Source organism: Synchiropus splendidus, chromosome 6 (assembly GCF_027744825.2).
Source record: "Synchiropus splendidus isolate RoL2022-P1 chromosome 6, RoL_Sspl_1.0, whole genome shotgun sequence".
In the NCBI taxonomy this organism is placed as follows: Eukaryota; Metazoa; Chordata; class Actinopteri; order Syngnathiformes; family Callionymidae; genus Synchiropus; species Synchiropus splendidus.
Window position 1 is genome coordinate 779,417 of NC_071339.1, and position 21,908 is coordinate 801,324.

General features: G+C 50.1%; 1 protein-coding gene across 3 annotated transcripts in view; it reads left to right on the top strand.

Annotated features, from left to right (window-relative positions):
• epha8 (eph receptor A8) overlaps positions 1-21,908 on the top strand; it is a 74,466-nt gene that overhangs the window by 27,189 nt on the left and 25,369 nt on the right. For 2 of the 3 annotated variants that reach the window (XM_053867294.1, XM_053867295.1), the window contains exons 3-7: positions 1,347-1,400; positions 2,642-2,785; positions 4,105-4,254; positions 5,899-6,214; positions 21,397-21,552. In XM_053867294.1, coding sequence (XP_053723269.1) covers positions 1,347-1,400; positions 2,642-2,785; positions 4,105-4,254; positions 5,899-6,214; positions 21,397-21,552 — 820 coding nt within the window. The remainder of the gene's footprint in view (positions 1-1,346; positions 1,401-2,641; positions 2,786-4,104; positions 4,255-5,898; positions 6,215-21,396; positions 21,553-21,908) is intronic. The other variant, XM_053867296.1, reaches the window with a different exon arrangement.

A 21,908-nucleotide genomic window follows, 5' to 3' on the forward strand; every position in this document is an offset into this window, starting at 1 on the left:
CAGAGAGGCTGGATGGAGATGGTTTGGACATGGACAGAGGAGAGAGAGAGAGAGAGAGAGAGAGACAGTACATTGGTAGATGAAGATGCTGAGATGTTGGAACTGCCAGGCAGAAGGTGGAGAGGAAGGCCACAGAGGAGAGCGATGGAGGTGGAGAACATGAGGTCTGTAGGTTTGAGAGAAGAGGAAGCAGAGGACAGGGGGAGGTGGAGGAGGAGGATCCACTGTGGCCACCACTGAAGGGAGAAGCCCACAGAGAGAGGAGATGAAAAAAGAAAAGGCAAAAGAAGAACAAGAGGACAAAGAGGATGATGAAAAAGACGAAAGAAAAATAAAAAGAGGTCTCATGGAGCCGGTGAGCATGGAAGCCTGTTCTTCTCACCAGAAGATGAAGAGCGTCAGGTGAAGCCAGTTGGAAGATGGAGGGTCGAGTGGCTACCAGCTGTGTTTGGCTGAACCTTTGCCTCAAACGGGTCAGAATCACAGCGTGTTTTGTGGACGGGGATAGAAAGGAAACCTTCTGTTGAATATTTCTGTATACAAGGAACGAACCCAGCACTTCTTCCCACCCCCCAGTTCACTCGCTGGAACTGGAGAATATCATCCGTGTCTGTCATTTCATTCACAAACATGGCTCAGCTGCTCTGCGGCACAAAGTCCAGCCCTTGTTTTTAGCTGCAGGGAGACACTGGGAGACACTTGGATTTGTGGGTGTTTGCCAGACTGCTTCCACAGTGTAAAACAACATGTTCTCACCGCTTCACCTCGACGGCGGTGATAAGAAACACGGACCAGTCGATAGCAATTGATTGGTTTGTAACTGGAGAGCTCCAGACTCCGCAGCAGAGCAGAGTGAGGGTTTCTCTCCGGGCCACAGTTCGAAGGAGACTCCAGTGGCTCGACACGTTCGGCGCACAGGACAGTCCCGGGGTCTGGACCTGGTCCACACGCACACCACCAGAGAAGGTTCAGCAGCAGCGGCTCAGTTCCAAACTACCATGGAGTCGGCTGCCGTGTATGAGGGCTCGTCGCCTGGTTCAGTCAATAGAGCACTTTGTGTGTCCCGTTTCAATTTGTGAAGCAGCGACGCCACACAGCGTCTCACCACTGGAGCTCTTTCACGGCGAGTCCGTCCAGGGCTGGTGACGGCGGATGGAAGTGGCGAGAGATGAAAGGGCGCTGTCCCTGACGCTCCCTGACGTTGCACGTGAAGTCCGAGCACGCGGCGTGATAATATGATGATGAGGGCGGCGGGAGACAAGTGGGAGACAAGAGTGCAATGATCTGCTGGATTTGAATTTGAAAGAACATTAAGGATGCTTCTCTCTTTCCTCCTCTCTGCCCAGTGGGACGCCATCAATGAGATGGACGAGTACTTCACTGCCATCCACACGTACCAGGTGTGTACCCGCTCCCGCTCGCATCACTCTTCATTATGACCACTTTCATCTGTGCAACTGTGGATTTTCTGTCGTCTGAAGCGGAGGAGTCCAGGATTATTTGATGTGGCCTTTGTTGTGTTTCGATAAAGATGGAGCTCAGGAGGACAATGTGGAGGCTTTACATGGAGAACTGACTGACTGACTGACTGAAGAAGTAAACAGTCAAACACGTGCAGTCGGCCGGGGCTCCCAGAGCTGCTGGAATGACCTCCCAATAGGACACGTTTTTAAACGTGTATTGGATGTGAAGTGGTCAGAACTGACTGCTGCTGAGCTGAGATTCATCAGTGATAGAAAGTGTGAAGCTGTAAATCACCAAGCGTTCAGCAGCCGTGAGCTACTGCCAGGTCAACAACCTGTGCGACCCCACCATCGCTTCAGCACTTCGGAAATCACCGTCAACGACGGATGACACTCCTCTCAATTACTGTCTCACTGCTGAGTTTGCACAATAATGGTGTCACAAAAAGAAAAAAACTCAATCATAAGATAGCTATTACATGAAAATTTTAATCATTATTATTATTATTACTACCGACCCACGAGCCCCGTGTTGGTGACCCCTGCTCTAAAGATTTGCCATGATAGTGTTGTAGGGAGGGATATCTCTGCTGTCAAGATTTGAATACAGAAAAAACTGAATTGAAAAAAAAATTGGATTAAAAAAAAATCCATTCCGAAAATGATGTTTTAATGGCCTGTTGTTAAGGGTTGTATACAAAAAAATAGATTTGCATAGTATTTTAAAAGGTTTTCTATACAGCATGAAAAGCAGGTAGAGGAGTAGAGGTTAAGATTTTTTTTCGGTTTCAAATTGTATTTATGAATTCAAAGGTTTTTTTCAGATTTGAAACTTCAAGTTGGAGTTCAAAACTGATGGCACAGAAATGGGGGCGTGTCCTATGCTCTTAACAACATGCTCCATCTACACGCTGTTTAAGCTGCAGCTTGCCATCAAACTCCATATAAAGGAAGTCAATGATGCCACGCTGTGAGTCTGTGGTCACGTTTCAAATGAAAAAAGTGTCATATCTGAAAAAAACTTGAATTCATCAATGCAACTTGAAAGCAAACAAATTGGAATCAAATGATGAATTTTCCCGCTGTACTGAAAACGTTTGACCTGCACTTGGACTGGACCCACATGACTGCTGTGTTGGAGGCCTTGTAACGGCAGCTGTGACTGGTGTTCCTGGCAGGTGTGCAACGTGATGAGCCCCAGTCAGAACAACTGGCTGAGGACCAGCTGGATCGCTCGAGAGGGAGCCCGCAGGATCTACATCGAGGTCAAGTTCACGCTCAGAGACTGCAACAGCATGCCTGGCGTGCTGGGCACCTGCAAGGTACGTGGCGCCCACCTTCAGGCTCCTGCTTCACAGGCCGAACTGACATGAGGACCTCAGCCTGTCGGAACGCTGGTGGTGCATGTCGGCCGAGTCTGAGGACCAAGTCTTACAAGCTGATTTCAAGTGACGCATTTACAAATCAGTCCCTCGAGCATTTTGGACTTTTTTGACGTGACTTTTTTTTTTAATGCCGTGAAAGTTGCGATAATTTATGGTTCTGGAACGACATCACAGAAATAAGGAGTTTTGTCCTGAGTTTTTCAAGGACAAAAAACATAAACACATGTAGATGATCAATAAAAACTGATGCTAAAATCAGTCCGTCCTGTTCATGAGGTTGGTTGTTTAGTTCCGGAGCTCCTCACGGGGGCGGAGCCTGGCGGAGGTTTGGATGGGGGCGGAGTCTGAGAGGTACAGGTGTGCGTGAGCCACCGCTGGGCCGGACCTCCCTCATCATGACACCTGACCTGGCTGGGCTCACGGCCTGAGGAGATCGTAAAGTGATGCGACTGTATCTTTGAAGCAGGGAGGCGCGACACACTAGCGCGGACCCAGCGCCACGCAGAAGGGCCACTTGTTTTCCCAACTGCCTCCAACAGTTATCAGACTGAGTTTGCGGCTGCAGACGAGGAGCTTCTGCCTCAGATCCTTCTTGCCGTCACGTTGCAGCAGGGTTGGACGACTGTGGCCAAAATTATAACCGCAGTTATTTTGATTCGTGTCATAATCACAATCATTCAAACAGCTCAATTGAAGATTTTGCTGTCATTGAAAATGTCAAACTTTATTGAACAATGAGCTACAATAAAACAATGCCTCAAATGTAAATAATTCACCAGTAAATTTCAACCTTCCTCATGTTTCTTTCTAGCGTCTGTATGGTCTGGCTGTAGAGGACAGAGGAGACAATATTTCCAGATATTTCCAAATCATCATTGGTTTTCCAAACATCTCCAGCAAGCAGCCGTGACTCTGGATGAGCGTCTGCTCCTCGGAGGTTCTGAAAGCCAAGTCGGAGTCGGAGCTAGCAGTGGCTAATATTGGCATCCCCCACTACACACGTGTAAAGGCCGGAGCTCTCCCGCTGAGAGGCGGAGCTTCGCGCCGAGTGGCTCACGCTGTGGAGCACGCTCACTGTGCCCTCCACTGTAGCTTCCCACCTGGTGGAGGGGCAGCAATGTGATCCGCACCACAGCGAGCAGGTGTGAACAAAGAGCGCCAGTGTAGGAGTCTGAGCTGTGACAGCAGTAACCTGAAGATGGCGAGATGTTCCAGAGAAGTTGCTCTGCTTTAACCCTCTTTTCTCCTCTCCGCAGGAAACCTTTAACCTGTACTACTACGAGTCTGACCGCGCTGTGGGCACCACCATACGCGAGAACCAGTTCATAAAGATTGACACCATAGCAGCTGATGAGAGCTTCACGGGTGTGGACCTGGGAGTCCGGCGGCTCAAGCTCAACACAGAGGTACGAGCTGCTGGGGTCTGGCTGATGCCAAGTGCGAGCACGTCCACCTCCACAGGACGCGGCCGCAGCACGCCGCTCTGGAGACTTGCGTCCGCTCGTATTTCAGCCCGCGCTCGGCTTCATCCTCACAGTGATGAAGTCAAGGTTCACGTCTGTGCTGGGACCAGGGCCGCGTCCAGCCAGGACTCAGTGTTGAGCTGCAGGCTCACAGAGAGAAACGCACGCTGGCAGACGTCTCACTTGTGTGTTAGTCAGGGGATGCCATCACGAGTGTGACAGCTCTCAGCAGAACTGCCACACTGGGCACAAGCACTGGTCCCCACATGCATCTCAAGTGATGGGACGTCTCCTCACTCCAGCAAGCTCTCATGTTTGCTCCGCAGAATCCTGGGCATTTCATCCCTGTCACCCAAATTAAAATAGAAAAAAAAATACTATTCTGTCAAAAGGACGACTGAATTTGACTTGAGATGTTGCTGTTTGATGAGTCTCTGGAGACTTTGCTGTGAAGTAGTTACGAACTGGCCGCTTGTCGCAGGACTCCGAGACAGAGAGCACTGCATTGATGAAAGTTTCCACTCCGGACCTTTTCAAACGCTTCAGCGTCCCTACTTAGCATTATGATCATCAGAGACTCTGGTGGGAGCAGGCGTCTGACGGTGCGTCCAGGTGGCGCTCTCTCTCGGATCCTACATGTCACTGTTGCCTTCCACCGCTGTGGGACTAGCGAACGAGTCCGACCTGGCGCGGGATGATGATGTCACATGAGACGGATACAGTAGCTTTTAATGAGGCAGAGAAAATTGAAATGAAGGATCTGGTGGTGTTTTTTACCACATCTGCAAAATACAATGTTTGTCATCGGGTTGTTTGTGACCTACACAAGTAACATCTGACGTACGACCTGCTCGACTTACGTCCACCTGTACTTATGACCACGGCCAGCAGATGCTTTTTTTCTTTTTTTATTCAGTGTCTGGCAGCGCAGCAGGTAGCAGCCGGGCAACACGTGTTACGGCAGCACAGTCTCCCAGCATCTCACTCTCACACAGCCATCTACCACTACAGTAGCACCTATGACCCTCGCCTCGGCCGTTTTGAATGGCATTGGACTTGCGACCAATCTGATATAGTCGGATGTTACTTGTATGTCATGTTGTTTCGAGGAGTCAGACCCAAGTGCTGAATTGTTGCCAATATACTGAAGACTCAGAACAACAAGAGTAAATCTGACGATGAGTTTTAATACAGAAACCACAATAAATAACACACGAACAGGAACGAAGAACCAAAGAGTCGACACCAGAAGTGGAGCGAGGAAGACAAACATAGCATAGGGAAAGGCTCAAACCTGAAAACAGAATAGCAGGTGAATTCAAACCTGACTAACAGGGACAACGAGAACACACTCGGAAACAAAACTAACCAGGCCCAAACAACAAAGAGTGCTCGGTGGTGGAACAATTCACACACACACACACACGAGGAGAATAAATCTGTCGAGAGAGAACCAAAGGTGAGTCTTCTGTCGCATCCTATATCCAGCTCATTCGTGACAAATGGAAATGTCCCGAAGGTTCCCGCGGCCTGGCATCCGTGACTTGCCGCGGCGACACTAACCCAGACGGTTTGCTGTGTTCGCAGGTACGAGGAGTGGGTCCTCTAAACAGACGTGGCTTCTATTTGGCCTTCCAGGACATTGGTGCCTGCATCGCTCTCATCTCGGTGAGAGTCTACTACAAACGTTGCGTAGGCGTAAGCAGAAACCTGGCTGTCTTCACTGATGTAGTAACTGGTGCTGACTCATCATCCCTGGTGGAGGTCAGAGGTCAGTGTGTGGATCATGCTGAGGAGAGGGACACTCCAAAGATGTACTGCAGCGCTGAGGGCGAGTGGCTAGTGCCCATCGGCAGGTGTGTGTGTTCCGCCGGCTTCGAGGAGCATCGAGACGCCTGCATCGGTGAGTTGATCCTGCTGACGCGGCCACGCCTCTGTCGGATGCTCTTTCTTCTCGCTGGTTCTTTCAAGCAATAGAGGATGAAACGGTTCAGTGAAGCCCAGGGCTCATTGTTGCCAGGTGTGTGGGGAATACAACTCCTCCACAAGCTCTTTTCAGTTGGGAGGCTCCCGTCAGGGTTGGTGCTGCCGAGCACCGATACCATCACATGGAGTGAATTTGTCCTCAAAATGATGAGACCTTCTGTGCACATGATGTGAAAACGTCAACTTTATATCACTTGAATTCACGTTTCAATATCCCTCTTCAAGAAGGCCACAAATAGAAAAGTGCAGCAACTCTTCTGTCAAAAGGACACGACTGAAAACATTTACTGTGGTGTGAGACGTGGCTGGTGAGTCTCTAGAGCAGCGTTTTTCACCCGGGTGACAGAGTGTCAATGATCCAGCTTCACCTCATGTGTCCGGAGCCGCCACCGTGCCAGAGACTCTCTTTGAAGGCTGGGAAATGCTCCCACGGTTTGAGTTCCGTTTGCGGCTGGTTGAAGATTGGGCCTGGACTCCAGCAGCCGGATGTTTTGGTGGAGGCCTGAGTTCACCAAGGGAGGTCTGACTCTCTGGGCCGCCTGCGGTGTCAGAGCACTGTCAGGACTCACGCGGGTCGTTCATGGTCTACTTGAATTGGCTGCGTGTCAACGCAAGACTTCGATTGTTTTTTGTCCATTCAGTGGAATTCAAATGGTTTTTATTGACTAGTGAACAAGTTATTGAAGATTTGAACTAGGAATGGGCGAGATGGACCACAAAGGTGATCGTGATAAATGTTGTCACTTCAGCGATAGTGATCAGGATGAATCCACGTTCCTCTCCTCCATGTGTCGGACACTAGAGTCTCTCTGTTGGATGATGGAACTCAGGAGTGGAGTTTGTCTCCAGCATCAATAGAAGAGTGAAGTCTGCAGTGCAGAGATGAGCAACTCAATGTTTCAGGTCTCTGGTAGAAGCCGCTGGTGTCTGACAGGCTGCTCTGCCAGCTTTATTTAGGGCTTCAATGGAGCCGTCTGTCTGTCTGTCTGCTGTGTCTCATGTCTCTGAACAGTTGAACTATGGAGCAGTCTGGACACAGTTCCTAGATGCTGCTGGAGAAACATGAGAAACCATCAGGTGAAGAAATGACCATGGAGTCAGAGTCTATTCTCCAGATCATGATCCAAACTGTCAGTCCTTTGTCTTGTGTGGTGAAAAACCTTGTCACAATTCTCTCTCCTAAAATGCTTGTTTTCCATGGCCTTATTGAAGGCTTTAGAGATTGTGTTTGGCGGCATATTGTGCACAGTACGTTATCTCCTGTCCTCAATTTAAACTTTGTCTCTGTGTTATATTTGAGAAGCTTGTTGAGGTGGCGGGGAGTTTGTGGTTTGGTTCAGGACTTTGTCCACGTGTCCTTGAGCTCATGCTGGTGTTGCTGAGAACATCTTGTGGCTGGTGTTTCCTGGACAGTTTGGTGAAAAGTGGAGTCTCCTCAGAGAGTCTGAGTCAGCGGTCGCTCCTACAGGAAGCTCCCACTCTCCCTGGCTGCACCAGACCAGCCGTCCGGCCCCAGGTTTAACTGGCCCCCAGAAGCATTTCAGGCCAAATGAGGGCCCCGCTCTCTCTCTCTCGGTGGAAGCGCAGCGTCTCCACTGTCCCAATTAAAAATGACAAAATGAAGTCATTAAGAGCAAAATAAACACAGCAAACTTGGGAACAATGGAGTGAAGCCCCCGTGGGAGACGAGGAAGGGAGTCTTCAGGGACCTCAGTCAGCAGGATAAGACTCTCAGTGTTTGGTGAATAAACACTGTATGCTAATGAGACGTCCTCACACTTGGCGTTAATTGCTCCACTTAAAATAAGTAAATACCGCGGCTCCAAGTGGAGCCATGAAAGACGCTCCTCATCTGCGCGTGGATGGAAACATCTCCGTCTAACTCTGACTCCAGTCTCCGCGTCACCCTCGGCTGCGGGGCCAGTGGCAGGCTGGGACCTGAGACAGGCCGGGACGGGCGCCCTCTCCTCCCCTGCTGCGCCTGTGTGTGTTTGGGCTCGGTCCAGTCTCAGGTTGTTCAGATCCTGGCTGGAGCTTCAGATCTCCACACTCATTTGTGTGACGTCTGCTCTGTTGCTGGGCATGTGACGCCCCCGCGTAACAACATGAGTACAACACAGAACACCCGGCTTGAAATAATGCGATACACCATCATCAAATCACTGCAAGGAATCAAGTTTCCACTGCTGCTACGTGGCTTCCACTTCCCTGAGCTCTGAGCTCTGCTTCCACCTGCTGCCTCACAGGGCTCATTGCACTGGGGATGTTGCTTTGTTTGGTTTTTGCTTTTCTACTGATGGGTCGATGAGGCTTCATGACTCAGTAGTGAAGGGTAGATGAGGCTTCATGACTCAGTAGTGAAGGGCAGATGAGGCTTCATGACTCAGTAGTGAAGGGTAGATGAGGCTTCATGACACAGTAGTGAAGGCTAGATGAGGCTTCATGACACAGTGTCCTGATTCTCAGAGCCCACCAGGTGGCGCTGTCAGCTGTATAATGTTTGGACTTCAACCACTCATCCAAAGAAACCTCACATCATTTCTAGAGCAAGAGCTCCATCTGGTGGAAGATGAGAACAACGTTTCATAAACCCTGCAACACTGTTTCAGGATGCCTCATGGACCCATCACAGGTTGTTGTCATGAAAATAGACAGCGTGGACGGGGAAGTGATCAGTTGGATGGAGGTTTGCACTCGCTTAGTCCGGTTTACACTCGTCTGTTGACACAGCTGGAAGCTCCCTGGAGCACCTGCAGATGTTATGATGGGTTTTGATGGTTTTCAGGCTGGGGAGTGACAGCGGCTGTGTGAGGAGGTGAGAGTAAGAATGACAGACTGGTCTGAGATCAGCAGACACTGGAGGCTCAGGTGAAACTGTCATGGCGGGAGCCGCTTCTCTGAAGAGGCTCGGCTCCGACAGGAGGTCCGTCACCGCATGGGTGTCATTTCCAGGCGAGAAATGCACGTTGTTTGATGGAGAACGGTGAGGAGCACTTGCTTCCTGCGGAGCATCCTCACCTGTGGAGCTCACGCTCTCCTGCGTCTGCTGGACTGGCAGCCATCATGTGGGAGTGTGTTCCTGCCGTGGCATCATGAAGACAGGCCTCTGACCTGCAGCAGACACAGGAGCGGCTCAACACGCCGCCGCTGAAGCCCTGTCTCCACTGGAACCCATTCAAAATGGGTCAGTGTTCTCATTCAGCCCGCCACAGTCACGCACACACACACCAGCAGACACGCTGCTGGGAGGAGGGGAGGGGGTTTGTGGCGGGACGACGGCTCCTCACATGCACATGTGAGTGTGTGTGAGTGTCATCATGCCTCGCCGCGTCTGCCGTGACAAAGGTGCTGAGCTCTGGCTCCGAGCACGACATGCTGTGTGTGTGTGAGCCAAGGGTTGCGTGACAGGCCAGGGAGAGTCGCCGCGGCGCCCGGGGAGGAGTCGGAAGGAGAGGCCCGGGCGGGCCCTCCTCCGCTGGACTGCACGTCAGAACCCCGTGTGTGTAGTTGTGCACACGCGCAGGTGTGTCCCCGGCTGCACGGGTCAGTGAAGAATGGGCTTAAGTGGCCCATGCAGAGCCAGCGATCGAGGACACGCTGATACCAGACACACACACACTTAGCCCGGTCACATCCACTCGCTCACTCACACACAGTCAGAGGGCCGCGGAGAGGCTGCGGCCCTCTGACTGGGCCCCCGGTCTCACAAGCCCACAATGGTGACTGGCCTGTTCAACTGTTACAGCCAGATATCGCCTTCGGCGCGTGTGGCGCCGCGGCACGGAAGCAGTCGTCCGTTAGCATGTACAGTGGGGCGGAGGCAGACACGCAGTCGGCCGTTCCTTTGTTATTATCATTAATAATAATCATAATGAGGATATATTTAGATTTCTTCTGTGTCATCAAGTTATTTATTTATCATATAAAATTCAATTGAAATCATGATTCATACTGTGCATTACACATGTAAACAGCGCATGGTTGATATAAGGCAAATGCACAAAACTAAAATTTAATCACAGTGAAATTTCTAAAACGAAATGTTGCCTCGTCAATATTTCAATGATGAGATATAGATATATATTTCCAAACACAACATAATTCTATCATGTTTTTTCAGTGCAAAACGTCGTAACATAACCACCATTTCTATTCTAGAAAGGTCTGAAACATCATTGCAAACTACATGGAGCAAGAATAATTCGTAATACAAAACAGAATTAATACTAAACACTAAACAAAACGGTTAGAAAGTTATTTCAGAAAAAATCACTAATAAAAGAACACACCATGATTGTTATTACACTGAAGATGAAATGTTCTTATGATAAATATATTACAGTATTTGGGGTAAAAAATAGCCTTAAATATATTTTAAATAGATAAACTAAAAAAATTTAATTGCTTTTATTTTAATTTTTTTTTTTTTTACCAAAACTTGTGGTTTCATGAAACGGTGTCAACCTTTTCATGTCCCAGTAGGTGGCGCTGTTGGCTGAAACAATGATGTGACGTTTCACATGTTAAAATAGCAGCTCAGCACTGTAACTGCCTCGACATGACATGACGTGACACCAGCATCAAAACAGTGAGCTGCAAAACCATGTAACAGGCCGATATTTATTCATATGTTTCTAATGCTACTGTGAAGAAAATGCCATGATCTTGTTTATGGTTGGATGAAAGTGTCAATGGACCAGCACAGAAACAAAACTTCAGCTACAGCTTCCCACCACTGAGTGAAGAGAGCAGGTGGACCGGTGGAGTTTTTGGCCTCCATTATTGAGCATCAGTTCTGAGGCTGACGGCGCCACCTGTTGCACGCGCTCTCTCTGGTCCAGCTGCGGTTCTGGAGAACCTCTGAGCCAAGCACTTGGAGGAGGTCCCTGGTGCGCCCCCTTCTGTTGTTGGTGGAACTACCTCAAGTGACTATTGAAGGGAGAAAAAAAACTCATCGGGTCCCAGCAACTGGGCAGAGGGATGTGAAGAGTCAAGGTCAGGCCAAGGTCATCTCACAGGGTCACGAGGGTCTTCATTCGGAGCAGAACCGAGTCGCACTGTTGGAGCCTTGAAACAAGTGTCCACACCCAGATGCTCGTAACCAGGAGCGGTGAGCAGAGAAAGGCGTGCGTCTGCTGAGACCTGTGAGCAGCTCACATCTGTTTATGAGAGCATCCAGGGAGGAGCTTCATGCCAGGTCTGCTGTGGCGCCGCTGCAGTGAACATTGACTGCTGGACGGCATTATCAATGAGGCGGGCGCCGTCCCAGAAGGCAGCCCTCCTCAGCCAGCGCTCCAGCGACAGCTGGGCCCTGGATCACCAGCTCTCAGAGTCCACTCCTCCTTGGTCTCCAGCTGCTTCATAAGCTCCCAGGTCCAGGCCCTCTGCCTGCTTCCCACCGAGCCAGACTGGATCTGTGGAGGCCAGAGGCCCAGTAACGCCTTCATTACTGATCATTACCCCTGAATAAGCAGGTCATGATGATATATTAACATATTTTTCTCTCACGTCATGGGTGTGAAGTAGGATGCCTTTATCCTGAACCTTCTGAAAATAGGAGTTTCATTCCTGACACTCCTGGATCTCAAGTGTCTGTTCTGCAGCAGAGATGGACTCACTACGGTCAAGTTAATAGAGCTGCCAGTGCTTCGATCATTATTATTATTATTATTGTTATTGTTATTATTGTTATTATTATTATTGTTGTTATTATCTTGTCTCCACTTTGTTCCTTTACAGTCCATCAATTTAATAGAGCTGTCTAAGCTTTATTTGTTATTTTCTATTTCATTTAATAACAAGAATAAGAACAAGAACCACAATAATAAGATGCAGCCCTGTACTTGCACAGGAGTTCATCATTCAGAACAAAGGTTTTTCTCCTTCTCCTCGTATGAGTCAGGGTTTCAGGCGTCACCACATGATGACGTTGCTCCTGTCCAACTGATCCTCTGGTCCTCAGTAGTGATAAACCTGTCAGTCTTTTCTTCATGATGAGGTGTTGGGACAAGTTCCTTTCTGAGAACAAGCCCACTTCCTCCGTTCATTTTTCCTGTTGTCCGTTTGACTGAGCTCATTTCTGCAGGAGGAATTTGCCGCCCCGCTGTGTGGGCGCTGGAGGGTGAAGCCCCTGTGAGGGCGGGCGCTTGATGAATCCCGGGGGACTTGAACCTTGGTGTGTGAGCTGCTCTGCCTGTCGCTCTGCAGCGCCGAGGCCTGGTGAGAGAGTGTGGCCCCGCCCAGGATCGCGGGGGCAGCCAGGTGCTGCTGGGACTGTCCTCTTGAATCAGGATCCGTCTCACCTCGCAGCGTTTTTGGCAGTCTAATGAAGCAGGATCGTTGGAGCCATGGAATGATGAGGGAGGTTCGACTCATGTAGTGACTGGGTTTGTCGTCTGGCTCTCACCCAGAAGGGGATGTTTCCAGCTCCTGGATTCATCATTAAAGTGAAGCAACGCACTTCCTGAGCCGCAGGGGAAGCTCCGCCTCTTCCCCACCAAAATAAACAGCGATGAAGAGATGACTGTACAGAATTATGCAAATTGTACATATATTGTTTCTGCTGTGATAAACTATTGCAACAGTCCCCACAGCCGCCAGGTGGCTGACAGTGGTGCAGGTGAGGCTCCGAGAGTTTTGCTCAGAGACGTGAAACATCAGAGGAAGGTGGGTCCTGTGCTGCAGGAGTGACCTTCCACGGTCTCCTCCACTGGTGGCATGAGTGTCAGAGAGCCAGGTCCATCCAGCCCTGAGTGGTCAGCTCGGCCGAGCCTCGTCTGTGAGGAGCTGCATCACAGGTGGGGTTGAGAACCTCTGGTGCACCTTCTCCTTCTCACATCAGAGTCTCCTGGACTTTGATGTGACTGAGGTGATTCTGCCGTGTACTGAAACACCTCCTGGAAGTGAACTTCATGGTGTCCAGACTGAGGACCACTGAGGGAGGAAGAGGAGGTGTCCACTCTTAAACTGCGCTCCTCAGTCGGGAGGTAGGAGGCGCCACGTGGTTTCACACCAACTGAGGTGGTGAGTTGCGATGCAACGTCTGACAGTTCAGGGTCAGGTGCCGTGTTGGTGTGTCGCCGGGGTTGGACAGCTTTGGCAGGCGGGGTCCAGAGTGGGGTCCTCCACAGGAGACTGGGCCTCCTCCGGTGGTGACTGAGTTGCTTGAGTCAGTTGCAGTGAGTGGCAGAGAAGCATCAGCTGAAAGGTGACAGCCATTCAGCCAAGGGCCGGCCCCCCTCTCTCAGGACGAATCATTCTGCTGCTCCGTCCAACATGAAACGCCTTCCCCCCATTCACCGTCTGCTGCAGCCTCCTCTTGAAAAGAGGGAAATGTTCTGGGCAGCGTGGAGCTCCAGCTCCTGCTGTCTGTTGGTCGGGTCCCAGCGACGTCTACATCCGTCACTGCGACAGCCTCAGTGGCTCATTAGATCCCTCCTGTTCTCCCCGGAGACCCTGTCGGCACACGCTGGCCCGGGATTCTGTCTCGCTTCTCCCAAACAGGGTCCAGGATCAGAGGACCCGACACCCACATGGTCTCATCACGTTCCAGTGAGCTGACATTCACATCACCTTCCTGAACTGGGTCAGTGGGCTGAGGAGTTCAGTCGGAGACAGGTGGTTCATACTGCAGCAGGACGGTCTGGCGACAAACCAGCAGGAGGCTCAGATGGATTGATTCCTATTGGTTCAATACAGTGCTGATGTGTGACGCTGCTAACAGGAGGAAACCGCAGATCAGTTCCAAACTTGAAACAGTCCTTCACTAAACTAAATCATTGCTTTCCAATGGGAGGAATATTTGGCGCCCCCCGCACACACCTCCAGTCCTGGACCTCTGCGCTCCTGTTCCCCAGCACCAGTCTCCTGCAGCTGAAGCTGCTCACCTCAGTGTTCTGGGAGTCTGAACCATGTCGTGCGCCCAGACAGCCATCAGACCCTTCACTGCCCGCCATCCATCATGTTGCTGTGGAGTCACGCTGGACACCTAGTTTCCAGCGTCTAGTGTCGAGTCACCTGAGGCCAGAAACTCACCCCCCGTGGAGAGTTTCCTGAGATGAGGTGCAGGTCTCCAGCCGGGATCAAGTCCACGGCCAAAACCCGACTGGCTTGTGTTCAACTCTGGGACTTCTGAGCTGAGAGAGCTTCGTCTGGAGACAGAACCTGCAGTGTGAACCACCCTAACACAGACATTAAGGGATGGATGGATGAATTCACTTGTTCAATTCCAAGATGGAAAATGACAGAAACAGCTCTCTGTCACTGGTGTAATGTGACAATCTAACTGTGTGAGCCTTGAACGTTGAGACATGTAGCCAAAAGAAAGCCAAATCCAGCAGAAAAAAAGACAAAAAAGATGATGTAACACATATGTAACTTGAGTTATTCACTCGGTAACTAGATGGTAACAAAGTTGCATTACTTGGTAATTACTACTGGTAATAAGCAGGCAAGCATAATGAAACTCTGTGCAAAATATACAGTGCTTACCCACTGAATCAAAGCTTTACTGTAATGAGTGCTGGTGATATGTGAGTGATGTGAGTCAACACAAGCTTGTACCATGTAGGTTCAGATAAATGACTCTGTCATACATGATCATTTACCCAGCGAGTCAGGTGAAACAGTCAAAGGAAGCCCTGTACGTTTCCATATCACAGCCATGTTCTCACCTGGACGGAGTGAAGACACACACACACACGCATCATTACATCACCTACACATTACTGCGTCGGTGACAGGCTTAGTGAGGTGAAACTCAAGGCACAGCCAAGGAACTCGAAAACAACCACCAACTCTCAAACATATACTCTACAAATGTTTGGACAAAAATCTTTATGAGTTCATCTGTAAAACTAGACATACAAGTCAGTGTCCCGTGCAATACACATGCATTTACGCACAAAAGGCTCCTAACGTTAAGGGAGAATCCCACGACTGTGCTAACGTGCGTGGATTAGCAAACGAAATCAAAGCAATGAGATTCAAAAAATAAAATACACAGGTACACAACACAAACACGTACTAACAGGCAAACGCTATATGGCCGTATGGAATGGATTAAAGAGTTGTTGTTAGCTGTCAAGTGTAGCTGTGTTTTGTTGAACTCTGGCAAACTACGGCAACACCACAGGCTCACTATGCCACTGAACGTCCAGAACATAAGGCATGACGCAGTCAACCTGACCGCCAGGGTCACCAGCACTATTGGAAATGTGGAGCGAAGGAAAAACCTGAAACAGGAAAGAGGCGGAATGAAGGTCAAGTCTAAATAATGGGGACAACCAAAAACACACTCTGATAAACTCACGAGGCCCAAACAACGAAAAACACACACAGGACAAGAGAAAACAAAACTCTCACACGAAGCACAAACACTGCTCGAAAAGGATAGAAAATAAACTAGGAAGAAACCAAGGAAGCGGCAGAAAAGGCAGGCAAAATGGACAGATATCAAGCAACGTGATGGAACTAAGCCTCGAGGGGAAGTTTACCGGTGGACGCGGAGCAACCTTCTGGCAACACAAGGTGTAGAAATCAGCGGAGTTTGATCAGGAACGAAGGAAACGGAAACAACACACAGGAAAGCAGGAAATAACAAAATAAAAGCACCTGAAAACCGAAAGAGGACAGATGAACCACAGACATAATGGCTGTAGACTGATGGCTCATTCACCATGTAGCCGAGAACGTTCTTCAGGTGTGGCCCAGGATCCTCTTCCCCCCGACTCTTCTTGCAAGTGTCTTCCACTTCAGCCACTTCCCAGTGTATCTATTTATCCATTTAGGTGTGAATAACGCCAGGTCAGCACAAAGCCCAGCACAGAGCTATTAATATTCATTGTGATGCAAATGACCCAGAGGTGAGTCTTGCACTGACAGCTGCTGACATTCTCAGCACCAGCTACCTTCGGTGTGTGAAACAGGCGGTTCTGGACGGCGCCCTCTGGCCTCGGAGGACTGTCACGGCAGCGTTACTGTTCAGGGTGAGGAGGGATAAAAAGATTGAGAGCCTCAAACAAATGGTTTTGTCCGTCAACATCCTGACACTTGTGCCAGATCAGCAGCCACATTCCCTCAGAGGGACCTAATGATATTCCAGGGCCAGTTCCCACAGGCCCTGCAGCATGTTGCAGGGGAAGGACCCGGGTCTCCTGCGGGACTGGGCCCCAGAGGAGCCGTGCTAATGAGGCTTCCAGTCGCCGTGTCCTCGGGGCTGCCGTCCAATCATCAGGGTGATCGGCCTCCATCATGGATTTATTCTCAGAGCGCAGGACGTGAAGTCAGGCGCTTGGTGCCCAACATTTCAAGTCCCTGCCGGGGAAATGCTCTTCTCATGAGCCGCGATTTAAGCACCAGCCTCTGAGAACAAGGTCCTTCTAATGAGGCAGGCTGCGATCTGAGATTTTGCTGCTGATGGCTGATACCGATCAGCGATAATGATCACATGGATTGACAATGAATTTGTCATCAAAATGAGGAGGCCTTCTGTGAACATGAAAAGGAACTTTAAATCATTTCAATTCAGTTTTTATACACCTCTTCAAGGAGGCAGAAATAGAAAAAACCCTGTTGAGTGCAGCAACTCTTCTGTCAACAGGACACGACTGAATAACATTCAACTGGATGTGAGATGTTGCATGTGAGTCTCGAGAGACTGTGGCCGCTTGTGGCAGGACTCCGAGACAGGTCCTCACAGTAGCTGTCAGGAGAGAGTGATGGGCGACTTCTTTACCGTCCTGGAGTCATGAGTTTCTAAAAATAAACAATTAGCCGTTGCTCTGTTGCAGCAGCTAGCTTCAATAAAGGAAGATGATACGCTGAAATGTTCCTCGACGGGATGTGAGCGTTCATAGCAGGGCACCTCTCCGTCTCAGCCGGTGAAGAGCACAAGTCAGATGTTGTGACTTGAATTTACGCTTGATAATTCCTCACGCCTGGGTTTGAGCGGCGTATCTGTCTGTGTTTTCCCCGCTTGATCAGATGATGTAGTGTTCGGATCAGCGCCACGGTACAGACGCGGGTTCTTCAAAATGCACCGGAACATATGACTATCTTTCCTCTGACGCTTCACGGCCAGACGATCCTCGCTTCAAATCATTGTCTTGATGCGAACGCTGTGTGTTCTTCTCCTCGCAACTCACATCTTTGGTTGCATTTCTGAGTACAATAAATAGAATAAAACCATATCTAAATATCATGAAATAAAAACAATATATTTGATTTCAACTCCAAAGAAGATGTGAGTGAAGTGTAAATCAAAGTCTCACCGTTTCAAAACTGCTCCAACAGGTGAACAGTGTTTCCTGTAGGGGGCGCCATCACTTCCTTCATCACTGTTTCTGTCCAAGAACTTCTCCATAGTTGGTGACTGTCACAGATGAGCAGCTGTCAAGTCAGTTCACTGACTCACTGCTGCCACCACACGTGGCTCAGGGATTCAAACTGAGCCTCTCGCGGCCCCACCCTGGGCCCCGGGCCTGTGTTTCAGATTGACTGGCCTAGAGGTGGGAAACCAAAGAAACTTCTAGCGGCCCTCTTGGTGGCCCCGGGCCTGTGTTTAATGCTGACTGGTGCCATGGCCCGCCGCTGGTCCGGACGTCTCGCACAGCTTCAGCTAACACGGGCCAGTGTTGGACGAGAGGCTGCCGGTGAAAGACTTTCCTCCGGGTGAAACAGCGGCTGTGTTGCTACAGTAGCAGGCCGTGCGGCACGTCTGGCCGTCTGTATTCCTCAGTAGGTTTTTCAGGGTTTGTCCGTGTGATTCTGATGAGTCCGTCAGGCACTTCAAAGCCCCGACTCTCCTTCATCAATGGGCCGTTCCGATGTTTATCGTGACCTGCATTTCAACTCGGCGGCTGCACAAAGAAAACATCAAGGATTTGAGGGATTATGTGGATGAAGGAGGAGAGAAGAGACAGCTCCTAATGGTGAAGGAGAGAAGCTCCCTCGCAGCCTGTTTATCTGCGTCCTGACCCCCGGTTCAGGCCCCACCATCATTAGCTCCTGTTTTCTGCTGCGCTGGAATTTCATTTAGTCACAATTAGAGGCAGTGGCGTGGCCTGGAGAGTGTGTGTGTGTGTCCCAACGCCGGCATCCAAGTCGGCCTCGCGCACATGAGCAGGTGGAGCTACAAGCTGCTCCTGTGGGTGAAGTGTCAGCCGTTTCCTGATACATCTGTGACGTGTGAAATAGAGACGATGATGTTGTTCAACTGAAACAGACAAACAGCTCCTCCTTTCATGAGGTTGGGGCAAGTTATGATCCAATGGGGACCAGTTGTTCAAAGTGATCAAACCTCAGCTGCCGATCAAGTAGCTTCACATCTGAGTAAAAGTTCTATTGTTTCTCATTTCAACGTAAAGTTCAAGTTTGCAAAATGGCCGCCTCACTCATACGCAGCGTGTGCATTGAATGATCGCCAAGCGCTACAAATACAGGGGTTGGACAAAATAGTGGAAACAGCTTAAAGCTTTTTTAGCTTAAATGAACCGGTTTGTTCATCAAAACCAAACTGACTCATGTGTCGTGTTAGCAGCAGGTTATTGCTGCGTTTCAACATCTAAGTTATGGAGGTAGGAGAAAGTTGATGTCGAGTACAGTAGAGTAGAGGAGTAGAGTCAAGTCGAGTTGAGGGGAAGAGTCAAGTTGAATCAAGTAGAGGAGTAGAGTCAAGTCGAGTAGAGTCAAGTCCAGATGAGTAGAGTTGAGTAGAGTGAAGTCGAGTTGAGGAGAAGAGTCAAGTTGAGTCGAGTAGAGTTGAGATGAGTAGAGGAATAGAGTTGAGTCGAGAGGAGTAGAGTCGAGTAGAGGAGTAGAGTCAAGTCGAGTAGAGTCAAGTCCACAAAGCATCAGCAAGAAAAAAGTGAAGTCACAAACTACCAATCAACAAAAGACAAATCAATGAATAACCATGATATGATAAAGAAATATCATGACAACATCAATAAAATATAAGTAAAGACAAGCGCATGGATAATACATAGATAATGATCAGTTATATAGATGATAAATTGTACGAGTGGATCCAAAGCAGCCTTCCACACCGCTGCTGAAGAGACAGAAGATCTGTAGCTTGAGGTTGGTCTCCTGCTGAAGCTGGTGAGGGACACGAGGTGCCAGTGGTGGACTGCACCCCTCACTAGTTGGGACTGTCCTCGCACCATGGTGGAGGAACTCAGTGAGACACAGCATCCCGTCTTCATCATCTGAGCCACAGGGGGCGCTGCAGCGACCACACGGGCGGATCCCTCCTTCATTGGCTGCAACACTTGAGCGCCCATCTTTTCAAACATCTCAGCTGCACTCAGGTGTCAAAATGTCCTGATTGTAGGTTGCTTTTGTCGTAGTTACTGAGAAAGCCTCGCCTTTGTGTCGAGCAACTCTGAAGAACTGTGGTCTCCAGGTCCGATACTGCAGTACTTGTGTGAGTCGTAGAAGCAGGTGAAGAAGCGTGCAGATGTCCCAGTCTTCAGGTGGGGAGGGTCTGTGGAAAGTGCTCAGGAACATGGCTGGTCCTACAGAGGCTGCGTGAAGTTCCCTCCTGGCTCGTCCTCTGCATGTCGCGCCACTTCTCTCAGTAGAATCCTCACAGTTCCCGACTCCACACAGGCCGTGTCGCAGGTCACTGAACTCCAACTAGCTCCTGCTTTGGAGAAACTCCTCGGTCGCTCTGACTCCTGGACTATTGTAGCAGGTTGAAGGTTGGAAGATCATGTTGCACCTGTGAAATACCGTGGTGCAGCCATCCCAGCTGATGAGAGAGCAGCATGTTGGTGGCGACCCACTGCTCCTCCAGCTGCATCATCTCACGGTCCAGCAGCCCAAAACAAGAGGCACGTGTTTTATTCCATCACTGCTGAGGGGAAGGAGTGAAGACAGTCTAGTTGAGGTTAGTTTAGTTTAGATGGTTTGGATTGGTTTAGTTTAGTTAAAATAGATTAGATTAGTTCAATTCGATTCGATCACATTAGATCCGATCAGATCCGACCCGGTCCGATCCGACAGCCTTTGTCAGTGCCACAGTGGCTAATAACAACAAAGACAGCGTCTCACACCAGAGACATGAAAGACAAAGGAAGAGCCTGGTGTGACATGGGAAGACGTGGGAAGACTTCAAAGCTCTGTCGCTTCATCTGACTCAGGAACAGCATGATGATTGTCCAAGTCCCTGGCAGTGGGGGCGCTGCCGTGCGACTTCTTCGGTGTGTGATCTGGGAGCTGCAGCGTGCTACTGCCACCTGCTGTCCCAGTGAGAGCAGTATTTCTAATGCCAGTGTTCTGCTGCAGTAACCTGGCATGTGTGAGGAAACACCTGCGCTGAAATGATGGAGGTCTATGCTGGTGTGTTCCGGGGGTCCGAAAGGTCAGACATCTTCCTGCAGGAAGCGTTGTGTGACACGTGTGAAGACAAGACGCTGCGTGTTCTGAAGCACTTTAAAGTGCTGCCACCACACCAGGCTCCCGCTGCTGCATGGTTTGGACCTGCGTTCGTGGCCAGAGAGGTCCAGGCTCAGAGGTGGCTCCGCAGAAGCCAGTGTGTTCTTCCACTGGTCTGGGAGTGGCTTGTGAAGTGAGTGGGTTTTGGATGTTGCTGTGTTGCTTCTTCCTTTGCAGCATTAGAGGTGTGAAGGCAGCAACAAGGGCAGGTGCAGCCAACAGAACCTCCTGCTGCGCTCTGGCTGGCACGCCTGCGCCCGGCCTGAACTACCGAGGAAAGAGAATCTATTTATCAGAGGCTCCTCCATTATTAACCAGCCCAGGCTTGAAAGTGAATATGTATCAGAAACAGGGCCTGGATTCTGATGGTCTCACTGGGAGCATCAAGAGTGCAAAGTCTTTTCACAGCAAATCTGAGCAGAGAGAAGCCGGACTTTCATCTCCGCTGCCCCAGTGGCCGCGGTTACACGCCTCGGAGTGGGTGATAGATTCGGCCGAGACGGTGCGGGGAGGGCCGCGTGCGAAGTGAAAGCTTTGAAGGCGACGCCACCCTATATGTCCAGGCTCATTCTGTCTGCACCGCCGTCATGTTGTGAGTGTCTGAGAGGGCGAGCGCTCCACTGACACCCCGTCTCTTCTCTCCTCCCCGTCTGTCTGCAGCCTGTGAGATCGGCTTCTACAAGCCAGTGGCGGGCGACGGCCCCTGCGGCAAATGTCCCCAGCACAGCCACTCGGAGGCCAGAGCCGCGCTCGCCTGCCCCTGCGACGCCAACTACTACCGAGCGGCCGACGACCCCTCAGCAGCGCCGTGCTCCCGTGAGTGACTCCTTCTCACATGGGTAGGGAGGGAGGGAGGGGGAGAGACAGCGAGTGACCATCTGACAGCCACGATGGCAGCGGGCAGATCCCAGACATCTCTGCTGTCAGACATCCGGGAGAGAGCTGGAGGAGCCGCTCATGAGTTCACGTCCAGAGAAGCACAACACAGAGAAGAGCAACACACTTTAGTACTGCGTTTGTTCCACTTCATACTTTGTATCTTACATTTTGATTTTGTTTCAACGGTCACACTTTATTAGTTCGTTTGCACAAGTTTGTCTTTCTTCTTTGCTATTTCGCTTGGAAAACTGATGCTGCCGGTTAGTGAAGGGTCGATGAGGCTTCATGACACA